This window comes from Giraffa tippelskirchi, chromosome 6 (genome assembly GCF_054371585.1).
Source record: "Giraffa tippelskirchi isolate mGirTip1 chromosome 6, T2T-mGirTip1v1.2.pri, whole genome shotgun sequence".
Classification (NCBI taxonomy): domain Eukaryota; kingdom Metazoa; phylum Chordata; class Mammalia; order Artiodactyla; family Giraffidae; genus Giraffa; species Giraffa tippelskirchi.
The window spans coordinates 141,336,560-141,350,383 of NC_137280.1; the positions used below are offsets into that span (position 1 = coordinate 141,336,560).

Genomic DNA, 13,824 nt, shown 5'->3' on the forward strand with positions numbered 1-13,824 from the left:
TACTGGATATAGTGTACAGAACAAAGAATATACCCAGTATTTTATAATAACTTTAAATGGAGTATAATCTATAAAAACACTGAATCACTATGTTGTACATCTAACACTAATTAATATAATATTGTAAGTGAGCTATACTTCAGTAAAAAAGAGTAAGTTACTCTAAACCCGGTTTAGTGACTAAGGTGTTATTAAAATGAGATGGGATAAAATGGCTCAAACTCACATACAATGGTGTAGATATCTGTCAGGTGTAGACATTAAATGTGCTGTAGTTCCAACATGAAGTTACATGTTCATTCTCTACCAAGAAATTCAAGTTTTGGTCCTTAACCACATTCACATGACACTGCAAAGAGTAATAATAAATACAAAATATGAAAATAAAAATTTTCATATTTCATGGGAAAATGAAATGCTACATACAATAAGTCTATGGTTGATGAAATATATTACATTAACAGCCTTTGCTTAAGGGACAAATACAGGTTTAGCAAAGGAAGAAGTTGGAAGGTTAAAACAAGTTTCCATACACAACTTCCAAGCAGTTTTAAGCAAAAAAAAATCTCAATTTGCATAAATTATACAGATCATTGAGGGAAAGGTGTATTGGTTTGTGGTTGCTTCTGATCATCAATTCACTTCGTGTCTTGTATTAATAGATCTCTCCTACCCTGATCCCAGCTCTGGTGGTTCTGATCCAGTTCTAATATGGTTCTCTCTGTTCACAAGTGGGTATTTACCAAGAGGTCACATTGCAAACAGAATTCTTTTGCTCATTGTGAATTAAACAAATCCCATGTGCTCTTGAATAAACTCTACGGTTTTAAGACAACTGCCTGAACCAAATTTGGAAGAGCTATTCCACTGAGGGGAGTAATTAAGTCATAGGTACAATCTGTAAAGAGTTTGGAAATGGCATCAGAATATGTGCACACCATCTTCGTTGATACAAGTTCAAGTAAGCTAATAGGATCTGTACAATTCTAGAGACTATTAAGTAAAAATAAGTATCTGCATGTGGTATGGACACCATTCTCATTTGAAAAATACTTGTTTGGCTTATTTCTATCCCCTAAACAGAAAACATCCAACAAGAACAGTTTTCTCTATGTTTATTTAATTATAACAAAAATAGAATAATGCACACCAAATGGAAATATATCCAAAAAAGATGATAAAAATGTTTAGGAACAGAAATGACTAATTTAGTTGAAGTAATTACTCAGGTTCCATTAAAACACATTTGCAACTTATAATTGGTTATTAGTGTAAATTAAATTTAGTAACTGAGTCCCAATTTACTACTAAAAGTTATCAAAATATTTTCAAAATGTTACATAAAAACTGAAATATCCATAAATATTACATCACCAAACCAAAAAGTCATATAAAGAAAAATAAATGTGTCCTGAGATAAAATACAAATCACACTTATGACAGATTATACACTCCCTTTCCTCTCACATATAATTGTGAGGATTCAGTATTTTGCACATTCCAAGATAAAGTAATGATAATATATGCTGATGCAAATTTCAGCTATAAAAATAAACTACTTCATATCTTAAATATTCCTATGATGAAACGTCAGACTCCACTTTCACTAATCAAAACTTTATGAAGGCATAAATTGCATTTGGTTTTGACTCCTCAAATCATGGCGGAAAACTCTCAGCAAAGCATTCTAGGCTTTTTTTTTCTCACACCAAGTGACCCAGAATATATTTTAAGAAATGTTTATTTTCTGTGCATATTTGTCTTAAAATTATAAATTCCTGAGCACTTTTTCTTCTTCCTCCTCATCACTGTCGGTGACATTGACTTGCTGGATACTAGAGGGAGTTGATGTCGGGGCTGTGAAGACATTCTCCAAGGCTCCAATGTCCAGCTGAGGCATGGGATTTAAGTATTCTTCCCCACTGTGGCTATGACTGTTATAGTAAGAAGTCCCATCCATGTTCTCACAACTTCGAGAATCTTCACTGTGAGTGCGTTCATCTGGGTAGTCTCTAAAAGGATAGTCTCTATTTAAAGCTGAAAACATAGCCTCGTGTTTTTGGTACCTGTCTTCATAATAACCAAGGCATTCTGGCATTGAACTTGGAAAATTTCCATAGCCAAAGGGAGGTCGACTATAAGGGCACGTGCTGTAGCAGAAAGACAAAAAAGGAATTATATCATACATTGCCCACATGTCGTCTTGTGTGCAGATTAACTGAGCAAGTTTAACTACACCATCTTTGGAGCCTACAGAGCTCCCAAGATAACTTTTTGCAACCACTTCACATATTCATCCACATGTTGCCTAGTCCTAACATAAAAATAATTGGCAAAGTAAGCTTGTAACTATTATCTCTCATCAGCCTTAGACTTCTTATCTTTCGGTAGCCTCAATAAAAGAAAAATTATTAACAGTTATCTGGTCCTTTCTCTCACAATGCTTTATGCCATGTAAGGTTTTAGAAATGCAGGCACCTGTTGTGCTTGCTTAAAAACTGACACTTGGTAAGCAGTGTAACAATTGTTCCTACTACTATCTGAAACAAACCTTATGGTGGGGGAAATGTGAAACTGGTTGACACCAAGAATTCTTGGGGGTGGAGGGAGGGCACTTAGATATAACAATTTAACTTTTAAATCCACATTCAGTAATGAATTATATCAAAAACACTCTTAATACTAGAATGACTTAGAACTGATATTAAACTGTAAGTTTTGAGACTGTTTCTCAAAAAAAGAAAAATTTGGAGAATGGGGATATGAAGAATTGAAAAGATTATTTTGCTGTTTTACAAACCAATGGTTATTCTTTTAAGGCAAATCTAAAATTGTGCCATTCAAGCTCACTTGTCAGTTTTTTAAAAAAAGTATTACTCTCCTCTTCAAATGCACAAGACAGGAATCATAGGAAGAGATATACAGAAAAGTCTATCCAAAATTTGCCTGGACTCATGGACTCCATCTAGTGACAGACAAGCATTAGTCATGGCAACCAACTCCAGTACTCTTGCCTGGAAAATCCCATGGACAGAGGAGCCTTGGTGGGTTGAAGTCCTTGGGGTAGCTAGGAGTCGGGCACGACTTCACTTTCACTTTTCACTTTCCTGCATTGGAGAAGGAAATGGCAACCCACTCCACTGTTCTTGCCTGGAGAATCCCAGGAACGGGGGAGCCTGGTGGGCTGCCGTCTATGGGGTCGCACAGAGTCAGACACAACTGAAGCGACTTAGCAGCAGCAGCAGCAGCAGCAGCAGCAGCAGCAGCAGCAGCAGTGTCTGTCTCTGTGACATCATGGACTATACATATATAGCCAACCAGGCTCCTCTCTCCACGAATTCTCCAGGCAAGGATACTGGAGTGGGCTGCCATTTCCTCCTCCAGGAGTGACAGATAATGTAAGTATAACTGCCATGCTCATTAACAAAACCCAAGACAAGCTGGGTGTTTCATTTCATGCTCCCACTTCTCTTTTAAAGGTTAACTTTGTTTCCTTCCCTTTAATAATGTAAGTACAACTAATAGACTACAATCTCAAATTCTTTGGAAATACAGGGTTTCTTCAGTGGTGGTGTTCTACCCCCAAATCTTCAAGTGCTAGAGATTTTACTCAGGTTCAACATTACAAATATGAAGCATAGCTTCTGAAATGTTTCAGATTTCCATTCCTACTGCCACATCCTCATTCAGGCATTTTAATTTAATATATATGTCCTGAATGCATAGTACTGGAAGTTATTAATACTATGACTTAGCTCCTTAGCTCTTCCACCTTTATGTCTCTCTACCGGCAGGATTCCACAAATACTTCATATTCCACAAATATTCCACAAAGTTCAGTCCCTCAGTCGTGTCTGACTCTTTGCAACCCCATGGACTGCAGCACACCAGGCCCCCCTGTCCATCACCAACTCCCAGAGTTTACTCAAACTCATGTCCATTGAGACGGTGATGGCATCCAACCATCTCATCCTTCGTTGTCCCCTTCTCTGCCCACCTTCATTCTTTCCCAGCATCAAGGTCTTTTCAAATGAGTCAGTTCTTCACACCAGGTGGCCCAAGTATTGGAGTTTCAGCTTCAGCATCAGTCCTTCCAATGAATATTCAGGACTGATTTCCTTTAGGATGGACTGGTTGGATCTCCTTGCTATCTAAGAGACTCTCAAGAGTCTTCTCCAACACCACAGTTCAAAAGTATCAATTCTTTGGCGCTCAGCTTTCTTTATAGTCCAAGTCTCACATCCACACATGACTACTGGAAAAACCATAGTTTTGACTAAATGGACCTTCGTTGACAAAGTAACGTCTCTGCATTTTAATATGCTGTCTAGGTTGGCTATAACTTTTCTTCCAAGTAAGCGTCTTTTAATTTCATGGCTGCAGTCACCATCTGCAGTGATTTTGGAGCCCAAGAAAAAAATGGTGGTATCCGCATATTTGAGGAATTCAAATGGGTATATCTTTCCTTTTCTCCTTTGGCTTTCCCTTTTCTTCTTTTCTCAGCTATTTGTAAGGCCTCGTCAGACAGCCATTTTGCCTTTCTTTTTCTTGGGGAGGGTCTTGATCCCTGTCTTCTGTACAATGTCATGAACCTCCGTCCATAGTTCTTCAGGCACTCTATCTATCAGATATAATCCCTTGAATCTACTTCTCACTTCCACTGTATAATCGTAAGGGATTTGATTTAGGTCATAGACCTTAATGGTCTAGTGGTTTTCCCTACTTTCTTCAATTTCAGTCTGAATTTGCCAATAAGGAGTTCATGATCTGAGCCACAGTCAGCTCCTGGTCTTGTTTTTGCTGACTGTATAGAGCTTCTTCATCTTTGGATGCAAAGAATATAATCAATCTGATTTCGGTATTGACCATCTGGTAATGTCCATGTGTAGAGTCTTCTCTTGTGTTGTTGGAAGAGGGTGTTTGCTACGACCAGTGTGTTCTCTTGGCAAAACTCTATTAGCCTTTGCTCTGCTTCGTTCTGTACTCCAAAGTCAAATTTGCTTGTTACTCTAGGTGTTTCTTGACTTCCTACTTTTGCATTCCAGTCCCCTAGAATGAAAAGGACATCTTTTTTGGGTGTTAGTTCTAGAAGGTCTTGTAGGTCTTCATAGAATCATTCAACTTCACATTCTTCAGCATTACTGGTCAAGGCATAGACTTGGATTGCTGTGATATAGAATGGATATTTCCCTTACAAATAACTGAGAAAAAAAGAGAAGGGAAAGGCAAAGGATAAAAGGAAAGACACACCCATTTGAATTCAGAGTTCCAAAGAACAGCAAGGAGAGATAAGAAAGCCTTCCTCAGTGATCAATGCAAAGAAATAGAGGAAAACAACAGAATGGGAAAGACTAGAGATCTCTTCAAGAAAATTAGAGATACCAAGGGAACTTTTCATGCAAAGATGGGCACAATAAAGGACAGAAATGGTATGGACCTAACAGAAGCAGAAGATATTAAGAAGAGGTGGCAAGAATACACAGAAGAACTATACAAAAAAGACCCATATAATCACGATGGTGTGATCACTCACCTAGAGCCAGACATCCTGGAATGCGAAGTCAAGTGGGCTTTAGAAAGCATCACTATACACAAAGCTAGTGGAGGTGATGGAATTCCAGTTGAGCTATTTCAAACCTTAAAAGATGATGCTGTGAAAGTGCTACACTCAATATGCCAGCAAATCTGGAAAACACAGCAGTGGCCACAGGACTGGAAAAGGTCAGTTTTCATTCCAATCCCAAAGAGAGGCAATGCCAAAGAATGCTCTAACTACCGCACAATTGCACTCATCTCACACGCTAGTAAAGTAATACAAAAAATTCTCCAACCCAGGCTTCAACAGTATGTGAACCGTGAACTTCCATATATTCAAGCCGGATTTAGAAAATGCAGAGGAACCAGAGATCAAATTGCCAACATCAGGTGGATCATTGAAAAAGCAAAAGAGTTCCAGAAAAACATCTGCTTCTGCTTTATTGACTACGCTAAAGCCTCTGAGTGTGTGGATCACAACAAACTGTGGAAAATTCTTAAAGCTATGGGAATACCAGACCACCTTACCTGCCTCTTGAGAAATCTGTGTGCAGGTCAGGAAGCAACAGTTAGAACTGGACGTGGAACAACAAACTGGTTCCAAATATTGTAAGGAGTACATCAAGGCTGTATATTGTCACCCTGCTTATTTAACTTACATGCAGAGTACATCTTGAGACATACTGGGCTGTATGAAGCACAAGCTGGAATCAACATTGCCAGGAGAAATATCAATAACCTCAGATACGCAAATGACACCACCCTTATGGCAGAAACGGAAGAAGAACTAAAGAGCCTTTTGATGAAAGGGAAAGAGGAGAGTGAAAAAATTGGCTTAAAACTCAACACTCAGAAAACTAAGGTCATGGCATCCGGTCCCATCACTTCATGGCAAATAGATAGGGAAACAGGGAAAACAGTGACAGACCTTTTTTTCTTGGGCTCCATGATCACTGCAGATGGTGACTGAAGCCATGAAATTAGAAGAAATTTCTAATTTCTTGCTTGCTCTTTGGAAGAAAAGGTGTGACCAACCTAGACAGCATATTAAGAAGTAGAGACATTACTTTGCCAAAAAAGGTCCCTCTAGTCAAAGCTATGGTTTTTCCAGTAGTCATGTATGGGTGTGACAGTTTGACTATAAAGAAAGCTGAGTCCTAAAGAATTGATGTTTTGAACTGTGGTGTTGGAGAAGACTCTTGAGAGTCCCTTGGACTGCAAGGAGATCCAACCAGTCCATCCTAAAGGAGGATCAGTCCTGAATATTCGTGGGAAGGACTGATGCTGAAGCTCCAATACTTTGGCTACCTGATGCGAAGAACTGACTCATTTGAAAAGACCCTGATGCTGGGAAAGATTGAAGGCGGGAGGAGAAGGGGACGACATAGGATGAGATGGTTGGATGGCATCACTGACTCAATGGACATGATTTTGAGCAAGCTCCGGGAGTTGGTGATGAACAGGGAAGCCTGGCATGCTGCAGTCCTTGGGGTAGCAAAGAGTCAGATATGACTGAGCGACTGAACTGAACTAGGTGTTTTTTGGTAGTTTTTAACTAGTTGAGGAAGTTTCCCTATATTCCTAGTTTGCTGGAATATTTCATGTTCAACATGAAGTGGTGTTCATTCTTGTCAAATGCTTTTTTCTGGGTCTACTTAAAAGATTGTGTAGTTTTGTTCCTTATTCTAATTCATATGGTATATTACATTAAGCAATTTTCAAATCTCTTGATTTTCAAACAACTCAAAATCCTGGAATAAATCTAAGTTGTTTATGGTGTATAATTCTCTTGTTATTCTGCTGAATTCAGTTTGCTAGTATTTTGTTGAGGATTTTTGTCTCTCAAAGAGATACTGACCTGTAGTTTTTCCTTCTTGTGTTTGTCTCTCTCTGATTTTTGCTATCAGAGCAATACTGACCTCATGGAATGAGCCCCTTCTATTTTTTGAAAGAGTTTGTCTATCAAGTGTTTAGTGTAGATAATATATATTAAGATCTTGATTTTTATCCAATTATACAATATATCTTTATTTAATCATAACAGTTAATGTGATTTATGTCTGCCACTTTAGTTTTTGTTTTCTATGTGTCTCATATTTTCCTTTTTGCCTTCTATTCCTTCTTTACTGCATGAAGTAAATATTCCCCATTGTAACTTTTTAGTACCTTTAGTAACTTTTCCACTATTTCCTTAGTGGTTGCTCTAAGCGTTAATCATATACATCTTACCTTATCAGAATCAACTTCAGATTTTTACTAACTTAATTCCAATAAATACAGAATGTTGCTTGCATATAGGTATTCCTTCTTCTTCCTTTTTGTACTATTATTGTTATATAAATTAAAGCTATATGTGTTCTAAAACCAGCAATATATTGGTATGATTATTACTTTATATAATTTTATGCCTATTAAATAAACTTACAGAAAGAAAAGCAAATATATATTCTGAGGTTTCTTTTTTTTCATTTTTATTTATTTTCTTAAGTTTTGGCTGCACCTCACAGCATGCAGGATCTTAGTTCCCCAGTCAGGAACTGAACCCAGGCTTCCTGCAGTAGAAGTATGGAGTCCTAACCAGTGGATTGTCAGGGAAGTCCCTGAAGTTTGTTATATTCACCTTCTTATGCATTACTGATGGTTCTCTTAATTTGTCCCTGTGGATTCAAGTTTCCATCTGCTATCATTTCCTTACTCCAAAACAATTTTGCCTCCATCTACCTCCTTCTTCTTTTATTATCAAATATATTACATTTCTATACATTATGGTCCCAAAAATTATTATTTGCATATTGTTTTATATAATTGCTTTTAAAACCAGTCAAAAGAAGATTCATACTGCCTTTATGCTGTCTTTATAGTATTTTTTATTAACTTTTATTAGAATATAGTTGATTTACAATGTTGTTTGTAAATTATAGCTAGTTTCTGCTATATAGGAAAGTGAAACAGTTTTACATATATATATATATATATATATATCCACTCCATTTTAGGTTTCCTATACTATCTTTTGTAACTGTATTTTTACCTTTACTGGGGCTCTTCGGTATTTTGTTTGTTTTTATCCCAACTACCGTTAGAGATCATTTACTTTCAGCCTGAAGAACTCCCTTTAGTATTTCTCATAATGCAAATGTGCTAGCAATCTCAGTTTTGGATTATCTGAGAAATGTCTTTACCTTGGCTTCATTTTTGAAAAATGGCTTCACTACTAAATATAAGATTCTTAGTTGACTGGGGTTTTTCTTCAGTACTTCAAATACATATTCTAGCCTCCATTGCTTCTGATAGAAAGTCAGGTGTTAATTTTATTGAGCCTCCCTGTACATGATATGAGTGTCTATCTGCCTGTCTCTCTCACTTTCTCTTTGGCTTCAGATTTCAGTATTTTACTATGATGTGGCCGTCTGTGGATCTCTTGGTTTTTAGACAATTCACAATTCGTTACATTTCTTAAATGTATAATATTTTTTATAAAATATGAGAAGTCTTCAGCTATTATATCTTCAAATACTTTCCGCTTTTCCTCTCCTCCCTTCTGATATTTTTATATATACACTGGTGCACTTAATGATGACTGTTTTGATGCTCTGTTCATTTTTCTTCATTCTTTTTTCTCTCTATTCGTCAGGTTGTATAATCACTACCTGTCTACTTTCAAGGTTTCTGATTCATTCTCATGTCAGTTCAAGTTTACTTTTGAGCCCCTCTAGTGAAGTTTTCATTTTGGTTATTGTGCTTTTCAATTCCAGAATTTCCATTTTGTTCTTTTTATAATTTCTATGCTTTTAATGATAGTATTTGTGAAGAGACATCATCATCACAACTTCTTTTACTTCTTTAAAAATGGTTTCCTTTAACTGTTTGAATATAGTTTTAATGTCTTGGAAGCCTACGTTAAATTTGAGATACGAGCCCTACCACAGGTAGCTTCTGTTGCTTATTTTTCTCCTCCATGTATGAATGGCGCTTTCCTTTTCTTTGCATGTCATAATTTTTGGTTGAAAACAGGACATTTTTAGTAACTCGGGAACAATAACTTTCAGGAACTCGGGACAATAACTCTCTTTCACATTTCCAGGTCTACTGTTTTTTGTTTTTTTTTTGCTTGTTCTTTGTTGACTTGAAATTTTAGTGAAGTCTATTTCCTCTGCAGTGTAAACCCTGAGTGTCACTTCTTAGAGGGCACGGATTTGGACATGAATACAGTCACCCTAGGATGATAATGGTTTTAGCAGAACTCTATCTCTTTCTTTGGTTTTTGTGTTAAGCTCTTTGACTCATTTGCCATTACATACAGCTTGAGGATTACACTCATTGCTGGCTGATTGCTCCAAGGTTTCAAAATGTCTTGGGGCAGAGACTGTTCCAGTCTGACCCAATTAAATTCAGACAGGGGTCAATTCTGAGAAGTCTCTGAAGTTTGTTCTGACTGCAGGAGGGTTCTTAGAGTTTCTTTCCCTAGTTCTTTGGTGTACTAGCTGGCATATAGTTAGAGTCTTAGTCTTAGTTCCCAGATCAGGAACCAAACCCTTACCCCCTGCAATGGAAGCCCAGAATCTTAACCAGTGGACCCTCAGGGAAGTCCCAAGCTTCTTCGTCTTGATTAAGTGATGCCTCTTTTATTTGCTTACCACCAGAATCTCCTTGTTTTCAAGAATGTCCTTAGGCGTGAACTACCCTACACTGTTTCAGAAAAGCCAAATTCCTTTTGGAGAGAGTTTCTGAGCTCTCTATTCTTATGGCAAAATTTCTGGTCTTCTTCTGCCAGCATAGAACATCTCTTCTAAAAGTGACCTGGATCAAGGATGCTCAGGGTCACAGTACTCTCTGTCATCCTTAAGAGTTGAGTAGTTATCCTGTTAGTAGGTGCTGAGCAAAGAAAAGGAACCCCCAACCTCTTGGTCACACTCACCATGAATTTAACCTCTTTAACTGAGAGGATGAGAAATGCTACATCTCTCTGTAAGATATTGCATCCCTTGATTAGGAGCTGAGGGGAGAGAAAGCTATCTCCTTGGCCGCTCAGGGTTGGATTCCATCAAGTTAATTGAGGGTGGGAGTAAGGGATAGTATTTTTCATGGCCCAAGCGTCATAGACTCTTGCTCTTCTTACCAAGTTTTAGGATGTATTCTTGAGTAAATGTTTCCTTATCTGCTGTATGCCCTTAGGACACTTCTCAGAGAATTTAAGTGGTTGGTCTTTAAAAATAGTTTTTACCAGTTATGCTTGTTTGCTTGGGAGTAGGTTCACAGAACTCCTCATGCTGCCATTTCAGAAATGAAACTCCCTCTCTCTTATCCTTATAATCATACTATTTCTATTAATATCGTTAAGCTTTGTTTTGGATACAGTTAGTTACTTGAAAATAGTAACTTTGATCACTTCAGGTCTTGATTTTAAGAATTTTTAGATAAAACCACAGCAACATTTAGTCTGCTGCTGCTGCTAAGTTGCTTCAGTCATGTCCGACTCTGTGCGACCCCATAGATGGCAGCCCACCAGGCTCCCCCGTCCCTGGGATTCTCCAGGCAAGAATACTGGAGTGGGTTGCCATTTCCTTCTCCCAACATTTAGTCTAGATCTAGCTAAAGCAAGACTCTCCAAGTAGTCAATATCCCATCAAGGTTTTCTAATCTGTTTGGTGAGAACAAGAAATATTCCCAGCCTGGTGTGAGTGCTGGGCACTGCTGTCTCTAACTTGTTGGACAGTTTTTTCACCAGTCTTAGGTAATATTCCTCACAAGCATCAGCTGATCAGCGTTCAGCTGAATACTCAAAAAGGAACCTATGCAGAGATCCATAATTCTTGCACTGTGCAACCTTCTTCTCTCGAGTACTCTATCCCAAGAATTCTAGCTAACTTGGTTTCACTGGACTCTTGGTTCTATCTCCTCAACTCAGCGAGTCTACAAGGATCTCCTTGTGTTTCTCCTTATTGTTTCCATGGTTTCCATGTGTTGCTCCTTCCTGTTTCCATGTCTCCTTCCATGGTTTCCAGGCCAGTAAGCAGGGGAGATTTCAAGGCTTACCTTATTTATTTTCTCTCTCTCAGGGATCTTCATATATTCATTGCTGATAAACAGTGTCTTGAAAACCATGTATTTTGCCTTTTCTTTTTTTAATCATTTCAGATGAGGGTAGATTCAGTCCCTCATCTTGGCTGGTACAGAAGTCCTCTTTAATTATTTGAAATATGGTTTTTAGTCTCTTCTTGATATTCATTTATTTCAGATTCCTGGGTATTAATCTTACTATTTGTAGCATGTACTAACTCTTGCTCTTAATGAATCCTTTCCTTGTGTTCTATATGCTAAAGCTCACCTTTAATAATAATTCTCTCCTTTTGGAAATTCCTAAGTGGCTTGGATGGTAGAGGTATCTCCTTTAGAATAGTTGTCCCAGGTAAGTCATCCCAGAACTAATTTGTGTGTTAGTTTATCAAGTGGATAGGGTGATTTTAGATTCTCAATCAGTGTACAGTGTAATCTGGAGTTTTTATTTCTAACAGAAGACCTTTTTCCGTATATAGCCCTGGATAAAAACAAGTTTCCTTTGTGCTTTGTCTGGATTAGTGATAAAAAATCTTCTATTCCTTTATGAAGGTTGAGAGGTCTTTCTAAGGTCTTAGCTTTATGAAGGGGCTTCCCTGGTGGCTCAGATGGTAAAGAATCCACCTGCAATGCGGAAGACCTGGGTTCTATCCCTGGTTTGGGAAGATCCCCTGGAGGAGGGCATGACAACCCACTTCAGTATTCTTGCCTGGAGAATCCCCATGGACAGAGGAGCCTGGAAGGCTACAGTCCATAGGGTCACACAGAGTCAGACATGACTGAAGTGAGAAAGCAGCAGCAACAGCAGCTTTATGAAGAGGTTTTAGTTTCACCTCCTCACCTTGAGAAGAGTCAAGACCTCATTTCCTCTCCTTATGTAGGCATTAAAACCCAAGTTTATAAATGCTGAGACTACTTCTTAATATGCAAACTATACCCAGGACCACTGTACAAGTTTTCAGCTTACTGGTCATTTTGACAAAGGGGGATTTATTTTCCTTTCTTGTGATTTCAGCTAGGTATTAAATTGTTCATATTTAAATTCAACATTTATAATAGTTATAGCAGAAGGAATTCCATATTAGCTGAATCTGTCTTGTTTTGGAACTATAAATTCTATCCTCCATAAGGATTAGGCAAAATATTGTATATGTACGTAGATGTACATTATAATAGGAAATAGGTCCAAAACCTCAATCAAATTATTTAATAGGTCTATAAGCCAAACAAGGATTAAGGGTAATTGCTTTTAACTTTTGATCTGTTTGTCCAAAATCTTATAATTAAGATGCTATATATTCCCACAAATTTAGAATTTTTGGACTTCCCTAACATATAGATATGTCTGATTATAGTTTTATATATTTCAAGCTAATAAATTCCAATTTATCATTCATATCCATTCTATATCCCTAATTACAATACACTTTTGAACACATTTATTTACTCAATGGCCAACAGAATGACGATCCTAGGTATCCCCTTTGTATGTGAAAGTATAAATACTGCAAGAAGAAGAAGGAAGAATAGAAGAAAAGGTGGGGGTAAAAAGGATAACTAAGAAAGTAATATAGTAAAGAAAGAGAGAATCTTAATAAGCATAGTATGAAGATGGTTACGATATAAAGGCAGGGGGATTTAGCCCCAGACCAAGAGATCAACATTTCTAAGTGCCTCTCTGTTTCATAAAATGATTCCTTGATTAGCTGCCTAAGCTCCTTGGTTTTTACTCTAGATACACAGGGCAAAATATCAAATATGTATATTTGGTATATATTTACCAAATATATATATCAAACATCATTACAATTATGGTATTGGAATGGCTGAATAATTCCATATGTAATTTGATTAGATTAGGAAAGAAATATCTTTATAGAAGATTCTGTTATTAGTTGGGAGAAGAGCCAATAGAAAAATTGAGAAAGAATCAATTAATTCTGTTATTTAGCCAGACTGGATTTTACTGAAGTATATTATCTAAACAAGCATAAATAAGATTACCCATATCCTTGGGGAAATTACCATCATACACATTACAGGTACAAGTTATAAAGGAAATTAGACAATACTATAATTTATAAGGCTGGTCTTGTTTTAGAAAACTATATTCAGCTTAATGTTTATAGCTGACATACTTCTTTGACATTCTTACATGAAATAAAATTCAGTAAAATACTACTCACTCACTTCATTTGGTTCATCTAATAGCATTATTATTAATTAGCAATA

The 13,824-nt window shown here is 37.2% G+C and overlaps 1 protein-coding gene across 2 annotated transcripts in view; it reads right to left on the reverse strand.

The window, feature by feature from the left end:
- Positions 1-1,098: 1,098 nt before the first annotated feature.
- The window catches only part of SOX30 (SRY-box transcription factor 30), a 29,739-nt gene continuing 17,013 nt past the window's right edge, over positions 1,099-13,824 (reverse strand). For both annotated transcript variants that reach the window (XM_081500476.1, XM_081500475.1), the window contains one exon: positions 1,099-2,150. In XM_081500476.1, the coding sequence (XP_081356602.1) occupies positions 2,032-2,150 (119 nt within the window). In that variant the 3' untranslated portion in view covers positions 1,099-2,031. The remainder of the gene's footprint in view (positions 2,151-13,824) is intronic.